Source organism: Protobothrops mucrosquamatus, unplaced genomic scaffold, assembly GCF_001527695.2.
Source record: "Protobothrops mucrosquamatus isolate PMUCROS unplaced genomic scaffold, P.Mucros_1.0 scaffold486, whole genome shotgun sequence".
Lineage (NCBI taxonomy): Eukaryota > Metazoa > Chordata > Lepidosauria > Squamata > Viperidae > Protobothrops > Protobothrops mucrosquamatus.
In genome coordinates, this window is record NW_015386805.1 from 82,161 (window position 1) to 107,896 (window position 25,736).

Genomic DNA, 25,736 nt, shown 5'->3' on the forward strand with positions numbered 1-25,736 from the left:
GTTTTTAAAAAGTAATTTTAATGGGAACACAGCAATCAATATTTGGCTTTTAATTAGGTTTTAGTGGGGTTATTTTGTGTATTTTTGTATGATTTTCTTTGTATCTTGTATATTGTATTTGTGTTTTTAATATGCTGTGAACCGCCCTGAGTCCTACGGGAGAAGGGCGGTATACAAATTAAATTAACCTTAACCTTAACCTTAACCTTAAAACCTTTCCAAACTTTTCAAAATGCAAAATGGGACCCACGTGTTTGCCCCCCCCTCCTCTCTGGAGACCACAAAGGAATGCTGGCGAGTTCATGTGGCCCCAGGATTAGCCCTTTATCAAATCACTCATCCAGTGCCAACCTATTGTGGGAAAAAAGGCATGGATGTGCATTTTCCTATCCCCGTCATTCTCTGGATAGAAAAAGACTGTAAAGTAAAGGAAGGAGGCAGACAGACTTACTAGGCACTCGGTTAATGGCTTTGAGGGGCCTCAGAACTCGTACAGTGCGGATTGCAGACAAGTTAATATTTTGAAGATCCAGGGAATATTCCACCATCCTGCAAAAGATAAAAGATACTGAAACTATTATATATGGTTAAAACCAACAGAGTAAATGCGGGAAACAGGAGTTAAAGCTGCTCATGCTGACAGAATGGTACCAAATCCCTTTAATATTTCATTTCTTCTTCCTTAGTCTATCCTGAGCATTTGCTAGTAGGAAAGTATTGGGGGAAGCATCACTCTGCAAATCGTATTATAGGTTGCCACTTCACTGGGGCTGAAGAGACCAAACTAATGAGTAGCATGCAGTGCTGTATATCTCAGGCTGCATCATTAGGATATGATGACAGTATCAGGCTATTGATTCAATAGTGAATACCGTTTGGGAATCTTTAAATCTAAGCATGTGCATTCCACAAGCTTTATGAAACCAGCTACCCAAATCCTCAGGTTCAATTAAAAATGCCACCTTTAATCTTTAGGACTTAAAAAGTAGCAGATCAGAAATTTTCCTTCCATTTGTTCCCATCATATTTTATTCTTGATCATACTGGCTGGGCTGGATGCCTAAATTTGTTCAGCAGAATCTGAAGATCCACATGCTGTAGAGAATGAACAATTTCAGGACCCCCATAATTCAGTACTTTAAAAAATTAAGTGTTTATGTGCTAATTTTGTACTATGAGCCTCCTCAGAAGGGATATCTGTATTTGTATATATAACAGTATCTATAAAGAAAATAGGATATATAAATCAGAATGTTGAATCTCTAACAGGAAACAGCTTTTTGAGATAGTATGAGGTACAGATTTTCTTTTGTATTGTCTTCTTTGCCTTGTAATATCTAATCCAGGATTCTAATCCAGGGTTAGAAGAATTCAGGAAATGTTACTGATTTCTTCTAATCTTGGATATGACTTCATAGAATCTGTTCTATTAAATCAGAGAAGAGGAGGGGAGGAGGGGAAGAGAGAGGAAGGAGGAGAGGGGAAGAAGAGGAGGGGAAAAGAGACTAATGCACATAGAAAAAGAGTGGAACTTTGGTTGCCAATTGCAATCACCATTGTCCCTGTTTTGACCCTCTTTGCAGTTGCCAGTGAGAAGGTATAAAGACTGGCAGCCAGCATTTTCCTTAAGATTAGTTTTAAAATAAGTGATCTTACATCTTACTGGCTGAGTTCACATATTATGCTGAGCTACAATGAGGTTTGCTTGCTTATGGTTTAAGTGAATTTCAGTTTCAATGTAATGGTTTGATTAGGTAAACCATGGCTTAATGCAGTGTGGGAATTCAGTCACAGTTTATTCTGTCTGGCACCTGCCTTCCAGTAGAGAAAACTAACTCAGTGCAACCTTCTCAGGAGATCCAAACCATTTTGTAAGCCGGGTCTCTAGGTTTGCAAGATTCAAAGAGAAGAATAGGTTTAAGCTTTATGAGGCAATTAGATAGGACCTTCTTGAATCAATGTAAGCAAGCAACTCACAAAATAGTACAAATACACAGAGACAACATACCACTGAATACTCGGTCTATAAAGTAACTGTAAAAAGAACTCCTGCCATCCCTGACCTGGATGTATCCAGGAAAGAAGATGCACCATTGGCTTGATCTGATTTCTCTACATGTTCATAAACTCCTCTCAAGGACATATATGTTTGCTATTACTGATCTCTTGTCAGTGGAGGAAGAAAGATGGGAAGAAGAAAGAAGAAAGAAGAAAAAAGAAGAAGAAGAAGAAGAAGAAGAAGAAGAAGAAGAAGAAGAAGAAGAAGAAGAAGAAGAAGAAGAAGAAGAAGAAGAAGAAGAAGAAGAAGAAGAAGAAGAAGAAGAAGAAGAAGAAGTCTTCCTCAACCTAACATCCTCCATATATGCTTTTACTTTTAAATTCCAAGTTGTAGACAGTCTGATATAACTGGAAGGTACAAAGCTAGAAAATCAAATCAAAATCCAATTCTCATGAGTCCTGCTCCTGAACTTTAAGAGCAGAGACTAGAGTTGATAGAATTAAGTGGTATAATTAATCAATTAATTCATGAGTCATATTAAAATTCAGAGCAGTCTCCCATGGGAAGAAAGTTCAGGTCTGATGATATTGTCATAAACAATTTATGTTCATCTCTCCAGTCAGGGGATGCATTCAAGATGATTTTTCAAAGAATAAATGTTTTGTCAGTGACAGTTTTCTTCTTTGATCATTAGCACATTGCAATAGATTTTAAATGTTCATTTTAACTGATAGAATAGGTCCATTCATAGGAGTACTTGAAAAATCAGTCCTTGCTACTGGAGGGAATTTGCTTTTGGCCACAAAAAATTTTCTATTTCTTTTTGCCCAGAAATATAAGAATTGATATCCATAATTAGGGCTTATTCTAACATGCAGCAGAACCATTTATGCTGCTGGGGGGGAAATAGATATTTTGAAATTGGTAATATGAAATTAATTAGAGATAGATGTCTTGAAACATAAATTATGTTCCTTTTAATATACATATTTTATATTAACAATACATTATTGTTATCAATTATTTCATTAGTTAAAAATATTTATAAATTGTTTAAATTGCCTATAACTTTAACAAATAGAAGTTTAAACAAATTTAACTAAGAGTGCTTCTCATGCATACATCACACAGCATGGCAAATATAATCACAGTCTAGCTTCTAAGGGGTCTTAAATGTCTATAATATTGCAAATTAGCAGTGTACAAAAAGGGAGAAAGTTAGAATCTCAATAGTTCCTTTTTTCCTTTTTATTTATTTTTTTGGTTTTTAATTGTCCTTTTTATTAAATTAATTAAATATTAAATTAATATTGATAGAATGTTTCTCTGTCTTTATTTTCAATAGTTATTGAAACAATAGAATGTTAATAATTTCAACTAATACAATACAAATATCATTTTAAGATTTACAAAATAAGAATGAAAAAAGTTCCCAAAGTTAAAGAAAGACATTTCTATTATGGTGTCGTGTACAATGCCTTCTTTCATATTATATTAAATGTATATATATACTGCTGGTTTTGTGAGCTTCTGAGAAAATATATTGATTTATTTGTTTAAACTCTGAGGTCATCTGACTTAACAATTCTGGGTGGTTTATGTTTGCTTTTACACCACATATATTTCCTTGGTTTCGCGTCTTCATTCTAGAATTATCTTTAATCATCCACAAAAGTATCCTTTTCCTAGAATGACCACCGTAGAACTTCAGCAAAGGTATAGAAGACTTCTCATCTATGTTGACAGATGCCCCATCTGTGCAATGACTAAAGCTGGTGAGGCAGGAAGTAGCAGTGCTCCGATCCAAAAAAACATTGAATAGATGTCTCAAGGCTAGGAAAGGAAGCCAACGTACAGAGCTTGACTTTTGTGTTCTGCATGTGGAGAGCTTTTATCTTTTCTGCAGTAAAGCCAATTATTTGGCTAAATCATGTCTCTGAAGCTTCTGCTGTAAGCACATTTCTTGATTGCAGGACGAGGCTATGGAAAGCTAAGATTTATTGCTAAACCAGGGATGAAATCTGGATATCTAGGATTGGAAAGGATGAATGCATGAACATATGAGTAGCTGCCATGGGTCCGGTTGTGTTATTGCAGGCAGTGTTCTCTTTTGCCCCATAGCTACAGGGCTCATTAGCACCTAGAAGCTACTTCTCTTCATCATCAGGTATGATTTCACCACTACAAACATTGTATCAATTCTGGTTCAGTCCACTGTGCTGCTACACTTCAAGGACAGTGGCAAGATTATCTCCAGTCAGTTCCTTGATTTAACTGACTGCTTGTGTTGGTTTCTACAATGCTTTGCAAAAATACTCAGAGTTTATCTTGGCCTATATCTGGCATAATTACAGGCAAAAACAAGGGCTAATTTACAACTACTCTTGCAAGGAATGAGTACATGCTTAGGCATCTACAGTTGGAGGTGGAGGTGAGTCATGCAGTCCTAGGAAAAAATGCAGCTGCTTTAAGAGGATAGTTTCCCCAAAGCACCTTTGTGCCCTGAAGTTCTGCACAGCCCTACTACCATCCATTTAAACAATACTGAATATCATATATAAACGCTGACTTAGCTGTTAAACAAATGTTAAAAGAGGTTTCTTCCTACTTTGGCATTTACTGACTGCTTAACATAAATTATCATTCTGTCTGGTAAGGAGAATTCTTGATTGCCTATATAGAGGAAAGTTTGATATATTTCCTTATGTACAACAGAGCCCTTTTTCTATTTGTCTATGCCAAAAGCACCTAGAAATCTGCAAGCACAGAAACATACAATTTAAAAAAACCAAAGATCTCCAAAATTCAAAGAAAAGAAAAAGGAAAGTCTTGGTCCCATCAATATCTGAGATCTTGCCTTTTTTATTCTGCACACAGGTAGCCTTCAGCTTATAACCTGTTCCTTAGCAAGCATTCAGAGTTATGACAGATCTCCCCAGAAATATCACACAGTCATGTGATCACATTTTGGGTGCTTGACAACCAGCCTACATTTACAGCTGTTTTTGCTGGAAACCGGTGTTTACTTCCAGTTACCAGCAAAAAAACACTAATTGGCTAAAATGGGTTCATATCATGACCATGGCATTCATTTAATTACCACAATATTCGTTTAATGACTGTCACAAAAAAGGTAACAAAATCAGTGCGGTTACATGGTGGCCTGCTTAATGATTGCCATGACCTATGATCGTAATTCTAGACTCAATTATGGTCATAAGTTAAGGACAACTTTTATTACCCTGACCAGTATGACCACTGGTCCTACATTAACTGGAACCACTGGAAATAAAAAGTTTGTCTATGCCTTAATTGATCTTCAGGTCAGAAGATACTAACAAAACATTTTAACAAGAAACCAAGGGAAGAGTTCCAGCTTATAATACTGCTCTTTCTCTGTGTGCTCACTTGACTAGATTCTGTATTCATTTGTGTTTTGAAAGTTCTATGACACGCTTTTATTTCTTGTTTTGTTTGGATCTCCTGACCTTCCTAGCCTTCCTAATCTGTTGCAAATTCTTGATCAAACAAGCTCTGACACACAAAAACAGATGTAACATGAACCATGGAATGTTTCCACAAGTAATATGACTGGTTCCAGGAAACACAAATCATGTTTTTACTTGGACAAAGACAGTTGTTGTTGTTGTTCAGTTTCAGTGCCACTTCTATAACAGGCATAACTAATTTCCCAGGACTGGTGCAAAGATGAGTATTATCACACATATCTGAAAATCAGGTTTGCTGTATAAATGCTTAATTATAATCTGCCTTGTCTTTTCTCCAAAAATAGACATTCTGTAAGTTCAGCAGTACATAATTACATATAGAAGGCCTAGACCTTGAGGGCTGTCACCATCTAATTCACTCCATGCATTATTAAATATCAAAGGTTGCTCTAGTTGCTGACTCAGCGCTTCCTCCCCAGCATTAGGCCTTCGCTTTGTTCTGCAGCATATTTAACCAAAAGGACGTTCTCTGTGAATTGTCATTCAATTCTGTTGTGAGCCCAAAAAATAGAAAGAACAGCTGTCACAACCTTTCACAATAGCATTTGCTACAGGGACATATTTTCCAGGGCAATAAAGTATAACTTACTGAAGTGTTATGATTTCTCCTTTTCTCTCTGCTGCCTTTTTTTTTTCTCCTCCACCCCTCACCTCTTTTTTTTTTAATGACTTACTTACATTTGTGGTAACTGAATGAAATGAATGATGTTGTCCTTGAAATGCAGTTTGCTTATGTATTTTCATCTTCCCATCAGGAACTTAGGGAAAGTAGCAGGTTGTGTATAGGCAATGAAAAATACTCAAACCCCTATTAAAAATAATTTAGCGAGGTTAAGGAAAACCATCTCACAGAATGGTCAAACTTATTCCTTTTCTATGCATGTCTTTTATTTATTTTAAGGCCTTTGCAGAAAGATATCTAAATCAGAAAACAGGAGTTATAACTGATCTAAAATGTAAAACAACTGGAATTTTTTCTCTTTCTTGAATGCAGTTAAAGCAATCTCCTTTGCTTTTCAGATGTAGAATCAGTATCTCTAAAGGTACCATAATGGCTAAAGATTACAATTCGACATCTGGAGGGCAACAATTGAGAGGAGAATGCACTAATTTCCAAGGTACTCATAAGAGAAAAACACAGATCAGAAGAAAACTGTCTTCCTAAATTAAGTAGATTAAAAAAAATCCATTTTCCTCAGTGAAAATGGAATGACTTTTCAGAAATATATTTCAGTACGTTAACTAGTTATTGATGAGTTAATAAAAGAAGGCAAACATGCAAATCTATTTTTATGGCAATCTGGAGACTTATTATTGAGTAGTTTACCAATTAAGTCCATTTCTCTGTAAATTCAGGTAATATTTCAATTTGATTTTGTTATAGTCTAACAATATTATAGGAAATGTGCACATTTTCAGAGCCAAATAAACAAATAAATAAACTAAGTACATGCTGGATTTATTTACTTTTTTTTCACCTAGCAAGAATAAATTACATATTATTATTTCTACAACTTTCTGGCTTCTGCATAGCGCAGATGTATTATTTTATTACTTAAAATTGAGGTATTCAGAAGCCAGAAAGTTGTAGAAATAACAACAGATAATCTATTCTTGCTGAGAGAAAAAGAATATACTAGACTTTCATAACCTAGTGACTTAAGATATGTGGAAAATACAACTCCCTACCAGAATGACCTTTGGGCCTTCTGATCCAAATTCTAGGCATGGTACATCTACATCAGGGGTGTCAAACCCGCCACATCACATGATGTGTCGTGATGTATCACAACTTTTTCCCCAATGCCAGAGGTGGGGTGGGCGCAGTTTCGGCATGACGCATCCGGCCCGCGGGTTGGCAGTTTGACACCCCTGATCTACATAGTCTGCCTTCCCTGCCGCCTTCCTGTACTTCGGTTCATCTAAACCAATTTGACACATAGGGCCACTCATGCTATTAATTATCATTCTGTTCAATGCCTAGAAAATTTACTTGCATTTTTGAGCAAACACATGAACATGTGAAACAAAATACATATACTTGCTCTTCGTCAAAAGGCTAAGAAGCTGAGACTCTGAAATTGAGGCTTCTGAAATACACTATCACTTTTGGGAGGGCAGAATCACAAGCTATGCAGACTACACTCGCATGGCAACCATATGTTAAAATGACCACGTTTAGGAAGCCATCAGAATTGTAGCCAAATTTTGTACCATTGCTAATTCAAAGTTTTTTAACTCAATTAAAAGTTTTTGAACCTGACTGTTTATCTTTTGCAGGCATGAATAGGTTGCTTTTAAAAATCTTTTTTAATTGAATGCCGCATAATGCTTTAACTTCTATTTGTTTGGTCTAAGACCATATATTTTAATAAACAAAACACAATGTAAAACAAAATGTGTTTTTCTATTTGCCTTGTTTCCAGAGAAAGGTAAGAATAGGTTGCAATGCTTATGGCATGTCTGTCAGGTAGAAAAAGGTCAAAACCTGTTTTTCTCACTCCAGAACTCAAATTTAAGCTACAGGAAGGAAGAATTTGAATGAATGTTAGAAAAGTCTTCCTAGCTGTAAAAGCAGTTCAATAATGGAATAATTAGCTGGCGAGGTGATGGGCTTCCCTTGATTGGATGTTTTCAAGCAGAGTCTAGACAGACAGTCAGTGCTTTCATTCGGATTTAATACTGAGATTAGACTTAATGGTCTAAATGGCCCTTCCAATACTATGATTGTAGCATGGAAGGAGCTGCTCATTGCTCCCATCTGCATTAAAGAAGGATGTACTACCCCCCCCCCCCATTTGCAAATACAGCTCACTAATGGTTAATCTACTATTTAAGCAAGTCAATGTATAAATGGATTAGGAAGCTAAACCACTATTAGAAGTGGAAAAGAAAACTGTGATGGGATTTGAGCACAGAGCCTGTAAGGTAATTTCATGGATGCAGCATTTCTCACTGGCAGCTACAGTTTCTTTGGATCATGATAATGATTTGTTTGTAAAATAATAACCCATATCCAGCCCTGCTTCTTTCCATGGAAATAAACCTACTGAATTTCAGCACATACAAAAATTTCTTCAATTAGGATTTGCCAAAGACAAATTCATGTTTCATTCTGAATTAATTTACATATTTCTATTAACTGACACATTCAAGCAACACACATCTGGATCTAGATCAGGGGTGGGGAACTATGACCCCTTTATGATCTGTGGACTTCAATTCCCAGCAGGATTCATGGCTGGCTCAGGAATTCTAGGAGTTGAAGTCCTCAGGTCATAAAGGGGCTATAGTTCCCCACGCCTGATCTAGAGGGCCCAGGTCCACACCAAATATCTGGACAGAGATAGTATGAGAGTAGTAGGTAAGAGAGTGGTCCAAATGCGAGTCTACAAACCAGTATTTGCTTCCAGTCTTAGAGCAAAAAAAAAAAAAGATTTGGTCCAACTTAATCAAAATACTCCAATAATTGAAATGTGAAAGAAAGCTCCACTCAGATGCTGGACCCATTAAAGAAATAAGAAATTACCTATAGAAAAAAATGGACACATTTGATAGTTCAGGGTTAAAAACAGGGTCCTAGGAATTCAACCTTTCTAGAAAGTTTATTGGTCTAATAACTTGGTCTCAGATCTCAGTGATGTGAACATAAGCAATTCTATTCCTCACTGAAAAACTAAAAAAAATGGTATTGTACATTAGATTTTAAAGGCTGGCAAAGATATATATATATATATGCCTATGCCTGGAACTTACAACTGTCAGCTTGAGCAGCAGATGCCTCTTGGATCTTACCTGACCTCTACTATGGTTAGGACAGTTATGACTTTGACTGAGCAAAACATTTGCATTTATAGTTTGCAACAGCCCCAATAATCCCTCATCCCCAGTAGTGATGTTGAGAAATCACCATATACCTGCTAAAAACAGTATATGTGGGGATCTCATAGACATCTCTGTTTTATTAGTCCAAAAGCCATGGTGTGTGCAATAACTCACAAGAGGTCTTTGATCATCCTGTAGTTTGCCTCTCTACATCTGCTTCAACCACCGTGCAGACACTTTGAACTGAATTTGAACAATTGTATTAAAGAGCTGTCGACAAAGTTTGAGTAACATTATTTCATTATAGATTGCATTGCTCCCAAGTATTTTCTGTTTCTCTTCTTTTCATAACTATGACAGAATGCCATTCTTTCTTTGCTTTACATGACTTGAATAATAGGCAGTGTGATCTATTGACTGAAGGTGACCAATTCAAGTCCATCTCAATTCATTAATGCCTAAGATGTCAATTGTAGTGATTCGTTTCATATTTCACTGCATTGAGCATATTCTTGCTTCTTCCATTCTATGTTCCTTTTTACATAAATTTAAAGTTTTAAAGAGAACATAAAAACTAACCAAACCTAATATAGAAGAGACCCCAAAGAAACAAAGGCAAAAAAATGTAGAAAGAAAGAATAAAAGAAAAAGAAGATGCTTCCTTTGCAGAAAATACAATATGATTACAAAGTTCTATCTTACTCTGTGATTACAAAAAAGGCTCATTCTTTCTATTATCCATTTTTTTCTCCTAATTATCGAAACCATAAATAATAAGTTCAATTTTTTTCATGCAAAAGATCTATAAGGGGTTTCCAGTCAGCCATAAATTCATTACACTGGGTGAATTTTCTTCCACCCTTTACTAAAGAAGTTTCATGCAATTTTAAGAACCTTTTTTTTTTTTTTGAAAAAACAGAATAAACAGAAAAGATGATTAGAACATTGATTTTGGAGAATTATAAATAGATTAAGGTCCAGAAAGACTTGAAATAAGATTTTGAAATTAATTATAAGAATCTTCCCTATGGATTGTTTAAACTTTTGTAAAACATATACAGTATATAATGAGATTTTGAAACTATAAGAAACCTTTCCATGGGAAAGTGTTATTGATTAGAAAGAAAACATTATAAGAGGGAATTTTGAAAGCTGGAAAATAGAGGGATCCAGAAAGAACTAAAAATTATAAAGAAGAAACCTATTAATACAGAAAGGAGCAAAATATCTGATTTTGGCAAATACAAGGACATTTCAGAACAATGCACTCAGAAATTACTCTTAAGACTATCTGCTATTATAAAAACAAAGAGGTTATAGCAGAGGAATAGATTTTATGGAACAAAAGATAGAGTGAGGTTGATTCAATTGAAGATCTGAAAGTGGATTTAAAAATGTCAGGCCACAAGAATGATATGGAAAAAGATGCTACACCGGATTTATTTATCGGTAAGGGATGATATATAAGAAGAGATCTTTTGAGAAAATATCAGAGAAGGTAGTAAGTTACTGAAGTTACTTATACTTGTCTTGATGGAGAGGGTGGTCATTTCTTTATATATCTTTTTTTCTTTTTTCCTTACTATTTTTTCCTTCTTATATTTTTCTTTGTTCATATTAGTTTTCATTTATCTTTGTATCTGTAAACTTAAATAAAAATATTATTTAAAAAATAGCATGTTGAATGATATCAGACCTGAGGAGCCCATCATGGGGCACTATATTTTCAATTATTTTACATTTTATATACGTGTGGTTTTCTTGGTACAATGCAAGAGTGGTTTACCATAGCCTTCTCCCATTAAGTATGAAATGATGTTTTGCCATTGTCACTAAAGTGATCTTCTACCTCTAGCATCTTGCTATATTGCTGCTGCCCAATATAAGTCACTGCTTGCCCTACCTGTGCAACTGGATTATCTTCACGCCTTGAGCAATCCTGCTGAGATTATCTATAAAAACTTAATGTTCCCAAATAAGCCAACATATCTTATTTTGAAGGGTAATTACTTGGGGGGGAGGGAGTTAGTTTAAAGAGGATGAATTAAAAGCAGGGGAGGGAATCAGGGGAAATCCGTCTTTCATGTACTCTCTTCAACTGGTACCATTACACTATTTTAAAATTAAAATTGAAACTTAAAAATTATATACAAATAGTATGTAAAATAGGTAGGCGTGAATAGGATAGCCCTGGTGCCACAGTGGTTAGAATAGAGTATTGCAGGCTAACTCTGCCCACAGTCTAGAGTTAGATCCTGATGGGGCTCGAGGTGACTCAGCCTTCCATCCCTCAGAGGTCAGTAAAATGAGGAGCCAGATTGTTGAGGGTAATATGCTGACATTATAAGCCACTCAGAAAGTGCTGTAAAGCACTATGGAGTGGTATATAAGTCTAAGTGCTAATGCTATTAATATAGGCGTGCGTGGGAGTTTTTTCAGATGGGAAAAGAGATATTTTCATCAAGCTCCAGCAGGTGCAATCATTTTAGTTACAGGAGCATTAGCAAACTTGAGTTCCTCAGTGAGCCATGGGCTCATGTAGTTTTGCTCCAGCATCCTGCCTCCCACCCTGGTTCATCTCATTCAGCCTAAACAAATAAACTAGCAGGCTAGAAAAATAACCCAGCTGGAGCCTTAATACAAAAGTCCAACTGTAATACTTAGCACAGTGGAAACACTTAGAACACCTTTTTTTAAATACATGTATAATTTTTCATTAAAAGTTTTACAAAAAACATAAACACAAGCACAAACTAATGAAAAGTAGAAGAAGAAAAGAAAGAAGAAAGAAAAAGTGTAAAGAGAAAAAGTAAAAATAGAAAAAAAGACACTTTCAACATCCTTTGCAGGAAATATAAGTACAATTACAAAATTATCTCTTACTCTAAGACTACAGAAAAAAGTTAATTTTCTATTATCCAGTATTTTGTTTTCTAATCCTCACAACCACAAATTGTAAGTGCTTTTTGAAACACTCTGAATATGCTGTTCTCAAAATGGATGAAGGTTTTGTTTTGAATTTCAAAAACAACTGTTTTGAGATGGAACAGGGAAAGCTGGAATAGCTCAATCAAGGATGGAAACATTAAAAAAAGAAAATGTGGGAGAAAATGAATTATAGGACTTGGTTTTAAAACTCAAGTTCAATAAACTACTCTTCAATAATATTCGGACACTGTTGTTTTTCTCATTTTGTGATATTGTCTTTTTCAGCCCCTTACAGGTTCTTGGCTATTAATTCCTGTCCTGATTTATGCCCATTGTCATTCTGGTTTTCTTTCTGTATTTTTCCTTCTTCCTTCGCTATTCAATTTTTCCCATAAAACTTCCACACTATTTTTCTTGGCTTAATCCTGATTTACTATCTTTGCTCTTCTCCCTGTCTCTTTTTAGTCTTTCCGATCCAGCTGATATTGGATAGAAATTGTGTAGCAAGATTCAGGACTCTGCCTGTTTGTCTATCATCAGAATAATTCCCCCGAACCAGAGCAGAATGGGACCAGATTTGGTGTGATGAGAGAAGCCATCAAAAAATAGGTGGGGTTTGAAATTGGGATAGATATAATTGGAGGCTATGGAGAAAAATATGCCCCTATGAGAGTGGCTTGGAATATTGCCAGATAACCCATTCTTAAGCTGTTTCCCTATTCCTTCCTGATCATGTGACCTGGAGTTGGAAAGCTCATAAGGAATTGGAAAAAATTTTCAGATGTATGCTGTGCCTGCTTTCCTATCTTACTTCAATCTCCTTTGCTTCAGTCATAATCCTGGATATTCTTCTGCGCTAGCCTAGAAACTTTAAGTTAGCAAAAGAACTACATAAGGATCAGTTGTGCCATGTAGTGCTGATCAGTGATTTCACAACCTGACATGGGTTAGTATGCATCAAGAGAATATGGGCTCTGTCTCCTTTATCACACAGAGCAGACTGCAAGCACATTTGAAATAGGAGCCCACAAGCACCTACAGGCATTAATCCATAGAAACTTGACAGGCCACAACTTTGATGGCTTTTCAAAATGATATAAAGCATGGGCTTATAAATATACAGGCATGAATTCAGAGGCATTAAAGCATTTCCCTGATTCCAGATTATAGAAAGCAGGAAGCAGAGGTGGGGTGGGTTAGATAGAAATCATTTTGCTGCTCACTCATTGAAAAAAGGCAGGAGAGTGGAAGCTGTCAGCACCCCGTTCTCGAGTTGCTTTTGAATTCTTAAGAATGACTCTGGTGCAGTTTTTGAACTTGCTTTATTTTTGTAAAATGCTAGAGAAATCCTGGGTACACAATTTTCCATCAAGCTGCAGCTTCTCTGATTGCTTCTGCTTCCCACCATGACAACATCCCAATATCCCAAATGGAAGAATGTCCTCCTGATGTCTTCCTGCATAAATGCAGGAACTAGAGAACCCACAGAAAGATGATTACATAGAGGAAAAAATAGAAGTCAAACAGCCATTTGATATTTGACTCCATTGAAATCTTTTTAAAAGGGCAAAAGATTTATATCAACTGTATAGTAAACCAGAATAGGTCTATTTTAAAACTTACGTTAGAGTTTTTCTGTGTCCTTCTTCCTAATGGTAGAAAACTATAGTAACCCAATTTTATAGTCAAAGGACCCAGAAAAAGAGATTGCCTTTTTGACAGTGTAACACTAACTCTACTAGTACCTACTATACATCTTTTGAATTATGAATATCTTGGTTTTTCTTATAATTTTTTGTTTAAAAAAACATTGCTTTCACAAATATTTGAATTTATTAAATTAGTTTGGAATTCTGTAGTATCTATTTTGGCAAATTATCAATAATTCACTATAAATACAGTTGATATATGGTACTATACTTAGGAAAATTGCATTATATTAATCAAAGTATACTAAACTGTCTTGGAGGGATTGCAAACAAACTGGTATATATGACCACTGTAGCAGCAGTGTCCATTTAGTGACTCATTTTGGATAAAAGTGAGGAAATTAGAAACATTACACAACAGTTTTTGATAATTAATTTTAGTGTAGCTTTATTGCTATTTTTCCTAGAATACATAAAATGATGTGCCACAGTAAATTAATTTAAATTTTATTCTTAGCTTACAGACTTATAATAACAGAACACTGGAAATTTAAAATATATCCTTCCCTGGACGAATAGCATTTAAATGTTGGAAACATCATTAGCTGTAAAATTTTGAAAACAGCCTTAGCTGTAAAAGACTCCTGCAACTAGGGGTCTTCAAAAACCCTTTAATTAAAAATTGTGTTACATGTGCTTTCCTTTTTTTAATTTTATGAATAAAATATATCCTAATAAAATAATTTATTCATCATTGTCAATGCCTTTCTTAATAGAAATATTGAATATGGATATTTAATACTTTATACCAACAAGTACTTATGCTTTCATAAATATAGCAAAAAAAGAATTTTAGTTTTTATTGTGCCATTTCTATTTTGAGATTTTTTTTCTCCTTATACTTAATTTTTATTTTAATGCTTGTACATTATGTATGTTTACTTTTTAAATTGAATGAAATTGAAAGAATTGGAGGAAAGTGACTGAAAAAATGGAGAAAACATTTTTAGCGTAGCACTAATGAACAGACTACATTTTCGTTTCCGTATCATATATAGTTCTTGCATATCTTGCAGGAACATGGTGGAACCTATTTTGGGTTGGGTTAGTATAGTTTATGTTCTGCTAATAGGCTTTTTCTTTACATCTGCTTGGTTACCATGGAAACAGAACACTACACTAGTAGATGTCTTCTTATATAGTAATCCTATTCAGGAGCAGAACACATGAATTGGTTGATGGAATTGCAGAAGATGGGAGCAATATAGTGAAAGATTGTCCAACAGAGATGTCAACATCCAAGATACCTTACCATATATTCCCTATTTACAAGAATCTCTATACTAGAAGATGAAGTCAAATCAGCATTCCATTCATTGCCAAGTTGAAGGCTACAGGAACTGATGGAATTGCACTGAAATATTGCAAGTGAAAGAAAAAGAATCAGTAAAGGTTCTAAGTAAAGGTTCTATGCAAGCAAATCTATAGAATGACATAGGGACCAACAGACTGGAAGAGGTCAATCTACATTCCAATATCAAAAAAGGAGACTTAGGATCATCCAATGCAGATTAGAGCTCTACATGGAAAAAGAGATGTTAGATGCTCAAACTGGCTTTAGAAAAAGTCAAACAAAATGAGACATTATTGCCGATGCATGCTGGATAATTGAGAAAGTCAATACCAAAAAGAAATCAGTATGTACTTGATTGATTATAGAAAGGTCTTTGAGTGTGCCAATCACATTAAACTGTGGAACGTACATAGAAAAATGGAAATCTCAGAACATCTCATTGTTTTATACACAGGTCAGGAAGTCACAGTATGTACAGAACATGATGAAACAGACTCTCAATCATCCAGGTCATGGTTGTCCCAAAGGAGTTTTTTCTTAAAGTCAACTGGACTTTCTTGGGAGTATTTTCTTTGAAAATGTTTTTGCTTTTTATCCAAGTAGTTACTTCAGTTCTTGGACGAGTAGTGAAACATTTTCAAAGGGAAAAAAAGAACCCAAGAAAGTCAAGAAACACAGTGAAAAAATAAGGTTAAAATTAAATATAAACAAATAAGCAAACAACCAGCCTTAGAACTGATAATGAAATGGTAGACAGCTTCTGCGTTTTAGAATTAACTATCAACAGTGAAGGAACAGGTAGTCAATGCTGCAGACTCGCACCTGACAGAGCGCCATGAAGGCCTTGGCAAAGATATTCAGATGCTGTGATGTATCTGTATCTACAAATAACTACAACGATCAGAATAGCGCAAGCCATAGTATTCCCTCTGACACTCTATGAAAATGAAATTGGACTTTGAAGAAATATGAAAGTATTTGAAGATATACTTGCTGCTGGTCAATAGAAGTGGATTCTCTGCATCCTATGTTGTTTGTCAAATTGGAAATATACATTTATAACCCCAATTACTCAACAGACTGAAGACCTTATGTTACTTGTAACTTATGAACAAGTTGCTTACAGATGTAGACTACACATGGAGGATTATAACGAAATATGGGCATTATTTATTAAAGCTTTTATATAAAATTCTCTATTTAGGTTACATCTAGAGACATTAAGACTGGGAATTATTACTCTCATAATTTCTAACCCTATTTCCCAGTTGGAATATATTCAGTTGGGAAAGTTATGGTAAATTAACAGAATAATAATCACATTAATACACCACATAGACTGCAGAAGTTTCAAGGTTTTATTTTTCATGCCAGTACAAAACCACTTCAGTAAAATTGTTCAGTGCTTGCTGACTCTAAGGGGAGAAGCTTGCATACTGGCCTTGGTTATTATCATGCTCTAATATTTTAGCTAATATCCCAAATTCAGAAAAACTCTTGTCCCTGGAAGAAAAACTGTCTCCCTACATTGAAGTCCTACAAGTATTTCTGTTGACTGTTCCAATAAAAGTTGTTGAAACCACTTAAACCTCCTAGCCTGCCAGTTTCTTGTGATTCAATTATTGTGTGGTTAATGTATCCAATTAGTAGTAACAGCAATGATACATTGAAACAGGGGAAGGGAGGGCAAAAAGCAAACAAGCCAATAAATTACTTAAGTGGATAGCAAGTGTTATCCAAGACACACATCAGCAGTCCCTTGCTGTGAAAAGTGCACATCAATCATATCTGGCAAGGCTAAAGACCATTGAAAACAAGATGACAGATCGATCCATTGACTCATAAATCAATTCTAGGAATTGGATTAGAAGGTGAGTAGGAAAAAGCCCCACTGAGTCCTTGATATATATTTACAAAAATGGATTTGCCTTGTTAAAAACACCAACATTAATGGCTCCTTGACTCCCTCTATTAAAAGTTTTGCTGTCTGCTTATTTAGGTATGTTGAAGTTTACAGGGCTATTCTAATGTTCTTAATCCAAATGTGGCCTGGGACACAGTCACCTGTATTCATTCCTTATTCTCTTGTACTCATTATTTTGATTCTTAATTGTTTTATTAAAATATTCAAGTATAAAAATAAGTATACATTGTTAACTGGTTAAAAATAACACTGAAGACAAACAAGTGACTCCTGGGTATATCCATAGTAGGAAACAAAACGTGAGCACCAGGAGGTTGTAAAACAGTTAAAAGTTTTAATAAAACATTAAAAACCTTTAAAAGAATATTAAAAAACAATGTTATAGTTAACATTGTTAACTATAACTTTCCATAATACAGGTAGTCCTTGACTTACGACCACAATTGAGTCCAAAATTTCAGTTGTTAAGTGAAACATTTGTTAACTGAGTTTTGCCCCATTTTACAACTTTTTTTGCCTCAGTTGTTAAGTGAATCACTGCAGTTGATAAGTTAGTAACCCGGTTGTTAAGTGAATCTGGCTTTCCCATTGACTTTGGTTGGCAGAAGGTCGCAAGAGATGATCACATGGTCTTGGGACTCTGCAAATGTCATAAATATGAACCAGTTGCCAAGCATCTGAATGTTGATTACATGATCATGGTAATGTTGCGAAGGTCATAAGTGTGAAAAGCAGTCATAAATCATTTTCAGTGCTGTTGTAACTTTGAACTGTCACTAAGCAAACTTTGTAAGTCGAGAACTATCTTTATAGATTTTGTATATAACTTTCCTTAATACTGATTTCAATTCAAGAACTCCACAGTACGGTTTTCTGAAAACAAACTTTAAAAATATAGATTTTTTTTTTGCAATGACACATAATATATACGTTTTTGATAACTTTCCCTATGACATGCTGAGATTCCAGTAGTTTGCTTGCATTATTGCAATCCATGCTGAGATGGAACCTGCACTGCTATATAATATCATTGTGTTCTAAAATAAAGTCGTGATGAAATTCTTTTTTTTTCCCTTCTCCCAGTGGACATGACACAAAATGACTACCAAATTGGAATAATTGCATTTGTGTGAGTTTTCTGCAGTTATATCTGCTCAACAGAGTCTGTAACTAGCCATAGATTAAACTTACTATTTTTAAATAACGACACAGAAAATCATAGCTAGCCACATTTCACTAACCTCCTTCTATTTTAACTAGTATATCCTCTGGTTTTTATGTTTTTTTTTAAAAAAACTACAGGAGCTTGACTGAGACTGGAGCCACTGAAGATTGAACTCCCCTCACGGGTTTTCTTTTTTTGCATCCTTGTTTCAACCCACACAGAGTTATAGGAGAAAAAAAGACAAGACAGCGAAGAAGCTGAGGCTGGGACAGTTCGATTATGATGCCAGAAGGGAGAATTAACTAGAGATTACCTCCCTTCCGCCCCCCCCTGCTGTTCAGATTCAGAGACAAGGCAGAACTTTAAATACAAGCCATGTTTCAGATTAAGATGCATTATCAGTCCTAGTCACATTATGAATTAATCTGATGTCAAATTAATTCAGTATCTGAATGTACATTTGTGTGTGTGTGTGTGTGTGTGTGTGTGTGTGTGTGTGTGTGTATGAAAGAGGAAGAAGGTGAGAAAAAAAGTACAGACCATAAAATAAAGAGATAACAGCCAAAATACTTGCTAGTGCCCTTCCCAATATTCACACATCTCCCTAGTCATTCAGCTCAGGGGTCATTCCATTCCTTTGATCTTTGGTCTTCACCTGTCATATGGAAAATTGATATGATGAGCATATTATAGTTTTCATGAACTTATCCACACCAACCTCCTCGTCCATTTTGACAGGTACAGTGCATTTCTGTTCTGCCCAAAGTTCTTTCTATCCCAATACAGTCTTCTTTTTTCAGGTCAGTTACCCCATTTCTTTCCACCTTGTGAGGTTTGGTGGGGTTTTTTTTCCACTCTAATTTCTCTCCCAGCATTAAATAAGATATATCTTCCGGGAGTAAAGAAAAAATTAATTACTAATTATACAGTTACTTTAGTTTTAGAGCCGAGAAGTTCAACATCCCCAAATGGCAAATAGCTTAATTAAGTTATTCCTGATTTAATTGAGGATTTATTTCTCTCCTGACAAAAGCTTTATGAAAGTGACCGAGGTCTATGACACCCATTCCAAAGCATAATGTGTAATTATTTGACACCACTTTTACACTTAGATCTCTCCCAAACCTAGGGAGAGAAACTGTCAGGTCCTATTAAGAAACATAGGGGTGTTTTTGAAGCTAATGTGTGTAGGCATAAGCAGTAGTCATGTCAAGCGACAACTTAGTGTAGATTTCACAGTGTTTGCGGGGACCCTGAGAAGTCCGATTACAGCCAGATTTTTAAAAGGCAAGAAAGCAAGTCAGGAGTCTAAATTATTTTAGAAGTTAAAAGAACTCAGGAATATACATACTTTTTTCATTGAAAATATATCTTCGAGACCCTTGATCTAAAATTCTTATTTTGGCATTTGGAAAAACCTTATTTTCCAACTAGCTAAGATTGAAAATTGGGAAGCCACTAATCCATCACTGGCTTTAACCACAGCTTGTTAAAGAAATCACAGTGGCTTGGTTGATAAATAACACTAAGTATAAACCATGATTTTCAAAATGCAGAATGTAGGTTTACATATTATATTAAGTCAAAGACAAATGAACCACATTATGGCTTAGTCTGAAAAATGAATTTATCCAAAAGAGTTTACTTCCAATCTTAGATACAAGAAAAAATGGAATAGAAAAGATCTATATTGTCTTTCCCTTCTAGAGTGCTATTCTTAGCAGGTACTGAGGTATTTATTCTAAAAGCCCTTTATCTCCTGCCTTCTGCTTACCAGTTATAAGATAATTTAGTCGCTTCATGTTCAACAAGCATAGAATTGGACTGTTAGTTGCTGACACCACTCTAGCCAAAAAGAAAAGAGAAGAAAAAAAAGAATTGGACATCTTCTGACTTTTCTTTCAGGTTTCTTAGTATTTCCTTTTTATATACAAATAATCCCCGAGTTATGAGCATTCCCTTAGCAAATGTTTGAAGTTACGTGATAAGCGCACCCTAGTGTTTATGAAAAAGCCCCAAAATTACAAATGTTGCTGCACCATGGCAATCATTCACTCTTACGAACGACTGCAGTGGCACTGCAACATTCACTCTGGCTATTCCCTCCCTCCCCCCCTGGGTCTCCCTAGGCACTAGACCTATGGATATTTATTTTGCGAAGATCGAGAGATCCTTCACTTTCTTGGCTGTTTTGCTGCTTCCTTCAGTGCGTTTGCAGAGAATGGAGGGCTAAAGCAATGCAAGATCATGCAAGATCACTGGCACGAGATATCATGCTACTGATCTTGCATGATGTCATGGTAGTTTAGGCCTCTGTTCTCTGCAACAGAGAACGGGATGAAAGCTGGAGGAGAACGCACCTCCAGAGGCACGCAAAAGCCTCCCCCAGCCTCCATTCTGAGCCTCAGAGGCTCAGAGGAGGCCTCCAAGACCCAGAATGGACCTCCAGAAGCACCTGGTCACCACCCATGGCCTCCATTCTGAGCCTTGGAAGCCTGGAGGAGGCCTCCAAGACCCAGAATGGGCCCCTGGAGCCCTGCCGAAGCATCCCCTGGCATCATTTCTGGGCAGCAATGGCCCAGAAAAGGCCTCCAACGCCCAGAAATGAAGCTGGGGGATGCTTCAGCAGGGCTCCGAAGGACTGATCTGGGTGTCAGAGGCTGGGGAAGGCTGCCACCCGGAAAGGACACTGGGGGATGCTTCAGCGGGGCTCTGAAGACTCATTCTGGCTTCAGAGGTCTCCTCCCAGGCCTCCAAGGCCCAGAACAGAGGCTGTGGGTGGTGGCCATGTGCTTCCGGAGGTCCATTCTGGGCCTTGGAGGCCTCCCTCTGCTCTTGCTGGAAGCAGAGAAAGAAACAGAGAGGCTGGAGAGGAGACAGATCTTCACAAGATAAGTGACCCGGCATGGCAGGATTGGGGTAGCAATTGTGGGCCCCCAGGGGAGGGAGCATGAGGTATTTCAGTGGGTTGGGGGATGCCTTGGGTGGTCTGAAGATGGTCTGTTTTATAATTAGGCCCCCCCATGGCCTTCCCCACCCTGAGATACCTCATGTTCATTTAATAAGCCACGCATTTGCCCACGCATTAAATTAGTGAATGCATGGGTGAAAGCTGGGAGTGAATCGCGTTCAAGGTATGAGATTCACTCCTACAAATCCTTGAGTTATGAATTGAATGGGCAGGCTCCATTACATTCGTAACTCGAGGACTACCTGTACGCATAACATTTTCTAGCCTTCTCTTGTAATGCAAAGAAAATAGCATTTCAATTTAAAAATAAGGTGGAACAGAGAGGTGTAATTACTTTGGTCAGTGATATCTCTTTTTAAATTTTTTTTAATTTTTTTTATATCTATCTATCTATCTATCTATCTATCTATCTATCTATCTATCTATCTATCTATCTATCTATCATTTTGGAAGAACAGTTCATTCATTCTGCAAATAAGTCTAATTTAGATAATGACCTGTTTTGAAATGTGGATTTACAGGCGGATGTTAGGTATAAGCTGGGTTGACAAGATCAGAAATGAGGAGGTGATAAGCCGCCTGGGAAAACCAAGGAAAATCATTAAAACAATTAAAAAATGAAAGTTAGAATATTTTGGACATGTGATGCGACACCCATCCATTTAATCCTCCAGGGAAAAATTGAAGGCAAACAAGGTCCAGGCAGAAGAAGAACATCATGGCTTCAAAATCTAAGTGACTGGTTTGGAAAAAACTCAGCAGCACTTTTTCATGCATCTGCAGATAAAAACAGGATCGCCAACATGATCACCAACGGCCGATAACATATATGGAAGAAGGAGGAGGAGGAGGAGGAGGAGGAGGAGGAGGAGAAGGAGAAGGAGAAGGAGAAGGAGAAGGAGAAGGAGAAGGAGGAGGAGAAGGAGGAGGACCTGTTGTCCAATATAATAGTCTCTTCCTATGAGTGGAAAAGGAAACAGAAATTTTTATGGAGCCTGCCATTTTAGATTGCCCAAAATCTCTCAACAAGGCTTTCAGAGATCAGTTCCACCCAAAAAATATTGACCTCCATCCTGAAAAAACATGATATGAATTAACACAATCAATTCTGATGTGGGTAAAACAGCTGTGAACTGCAATTCATTTGGAAACTGAAACTCTGTAGACAGGGCAGGATCTAAATCAAAGGTGTGAATCAATTAATGAACCTGCATATTTCTTTTTATAAATCATTTTTAATTGAAATCCTAATACCACAATTGGTCAGAAGCTATTTAAAAATCTTCAGTTAGGGCAAGTTTTATACTTTCACTGCTGAAAGTATTCTTGTTCAGCCTAGTTTCAGGAGTATAATTTCTCAGATTTAATTTTTAGGAGTACAATATATCAATGTAGTATTAAGTTGAAACAATTCCCATTTAGATTATTTATACCCTAAAATGGTTAAAAGACTGCTTAATGAATGGTCCCATTTTCTCAATAGATTGATCACTTGATTACACTTGTTACATTTACTCTGTGCGGATTGTCTACAGGTGTAGATTTTGTATGGATAAGTATAGTATAATGAAATATGGGACTCATTTATACAAAATACAATAAATTAAAGAAGCACTATAGTTATATATATATATATATAATTGGATAATTATATGTAGAACTGTACTTCTTTATTAGTATAACAACATATATTTCATGTTGTCTCACATATTTTAAACACTTGTTACGTATTTTTGATAACATAATATATCATTTGTTTCTTTAAATTTGTATGAGTAAGTGATCAATACGTAAACACTGTTTAATCATACAGACTGAATGAATGAGGATCAAATTGTAAACAAATATATGAAAAAAAAATGAATGGTTGAAGAAGAGGAAGATTTAGAAAAACCTGGTGGAACAGAACTGATGAAATCCTCAAACAAAGAGATGAAACATTTCAAGAATTAAAGTATGATTCAGTCCAAGTATAGAAAGATATAGAATAGTATAGTGAATAAGGTTGGGATAACCCAGATTGAGGTATACTTTGTTTCCTTATCTCATGGCTTTCTTTTTTCTTTTTTTTTTGCTTTGTTTCTTACACATTTTTGCCCTTTGCTTATGCCAAAAAGGGATAATGTGGTATGTATATCTGTATGTTGCAGGCTTAAAATAATTCTCTTTAATCTAAGTTTATTTTCAGCATGAAAAAATACATTATATGACCTTACTTCTGTAATTTGAAATGGTTCAGTCTAGAAATAGGTATGTTACATCTATTGTTCATGAAAACTAGATTCTAGCTTATCCTTTATAGGAAATGTTCTTGTTTTAATTAACCCCATTAAGTAATGCAAAATACTCTTCAAATCTGCAGTTTTGCTGTATAAAACGGCAGTGAAACTCTTTTGTTTTAACATTCACTTAAGAATATGATTTTAAATATGATTTGCAATTAAAAATGTGTTCTTATTTTCAGAATGTAATTGTTATTGTGTATGAAGAAGTGGAAACAAAGACTAGAAACTCATTTTCAAGGTTAATGAGTATCCCTATTCTGAATTTTCTTAAGTTGGCACTTATGACACAGAAGTTAGAACACATATTATTTCTTTCGATCTGAAAAAATATCTTCGGATTTTATTTTGTCTCATATGCTCAGTGAGGCAGCCATACGCCCACTGAAGCAGACAAGATAAGAAATTGAGTATGATCTTTAGGTGATGTTCCTCTGGATTCAGGTTATGCACACTGATAGTGATGAGTCATTGTGGATAGTATAAATTCCATATTGGCACTGCTATACAGTATCTTGTACCAGGTCCAGGATTTCACTTTGCCATATATATCTTCCAAGAGTTATGAGTTGTCAGGCACAAACAATCAAAGTAGCTCTGGGACTTAGGTAAAGAGGTTCCTTTACTGTTGACTCCACTGTACACAAGAATCTCACCACACTGCCTGTTTTCCTCTGGGAAACAGACCTAAATTTTTGACCTTCTCTGCTTCCTCCCATCTATAGAGTCTAAACTGACGTTATCTCTTAACTAACCCCACCAGGGCCTCCTTCCTTTCAGCTACTGACTCCACCATATCATCTACTTATCATAATAAAGCCATACAATTATCATTTATAGAGAAGAAGCATTAAGAATAAGGTCATTAACTCCAGAATCTAAAATTCCAGATAAATACTAATAACCACGATGGGAGAACAGATTTAAGCAGCAAGCCAGATGAGGTCAGATGGAAAAGAAATTGGAACCCATATGCTTTTTCAAAGCAGTGACTTTCTCACTCTACTCAATCTCTTAATCACAGACCTACCATTACAAAACTGACAAGCAATTTAGTACACTTAATCTTAAATGTTGAAGTCTTACTTCTCAACTACTTTGTGAAAAGAAGCTCCTTAAGTTAAAATTGGTTCAGCAAGAACAATCCAATGCGAGTCACTTCTTGGAAAAAAACAACTCTATTTTCAAGAGAACATACCCCAAACCAGGAGTGTTTATGGGAAAAAGAAGTCAAGATTGCAGCTGCAATTGTGCAGTTGAAATTGTGTCCATTTTTAAGTCTTCTTATAGAAAATTGGCTGATCTCTTCAGGATAGGGGTAGGATTAGCATCAGTTATGAAACAAATTATACCCATCTGCTGAGTATAAAAGTTAGAGATTCTTGGATGCTGAAGCTTTTGTGAAGGTATCTTGGGAGAACCAAGCCCACTAACCAACCTCGCTAACACTGTGCAAGTCACATCTCCAGGAATGAAGAAAAAGAGGAAATATGGAATGATCTTCCTGAGAAATGGTCGGCACTTAATCTACTGACCTTCAATAAGGCTGTCAAGACCTGGCTTTTTTCCAGGTCCTTTGTGTTGTGACCACCATATACATACTGTAATGGTGTTGGTTCTCTTTGTATCTCAATTATATTGTTTTATTGTTTCATGATTGCTTACTAATTTTTGTATTATGTTTTTGTATTAATTTTTCTGAGATTTTGTTGCATTTTCTATAAGCCTCCCAGAGTCACCTTGACTGAGTTGTGTGGTTGGTGAAAATGTTTTAAATAAGTAAATAATCCATTAAATAAACAAAATAATCTGCGAACATAAAAATATGCAGAGCTTTGTTGGCACCATTACAGCTGCCATCTTGATTTCTTTTTCTTTTACCATACCTTGTGGACATCCCTGCAGCAAACAAATGAAATGGAGAATAGTCTTGTTCTTCAACAGCAGCTGCCAAACATTAGCCACCTGGCCACTTGCTGTCTAATTTAACTTGAGAGATGGTAAAGAAATGGAAATTCAGCAGAGAAGTGGTATTGCTGCTTTCTGTACTTGAATGTTTTATTTAGCCCGGCAAAAGATATGCTTTTGTTTGGGGAAGTGTCTGATTTCTTAAGGGAGACAGCAAAGAAG

General features: G+C 35.9%; 1 protein-coding gene across 1 annotated transcript in view; it reads right to left on the reverse strand.

The window, feature by feature from the left end:
* The window catches only part of CACNA1I (calcium voltage-gated channel subunit alpha1 I), a gene marked incomplete at its 3' end in the record, with an annotated part of 271,333 nt that overhangs the window by 80,528 nt on the left and 165,069 nt on the right, over positions 1–25,736 (reverse strand). Inside the window, exon 4 of the mRNA XM_029284278.1 lies at positions 452–549. Within this exon, the coding sequence (XP_029140111.1) occupies positions 452–549 (98 nt within the window). The remainder of the gene's footprint in view (positions 1–451; positions 550–25,736) is intronic.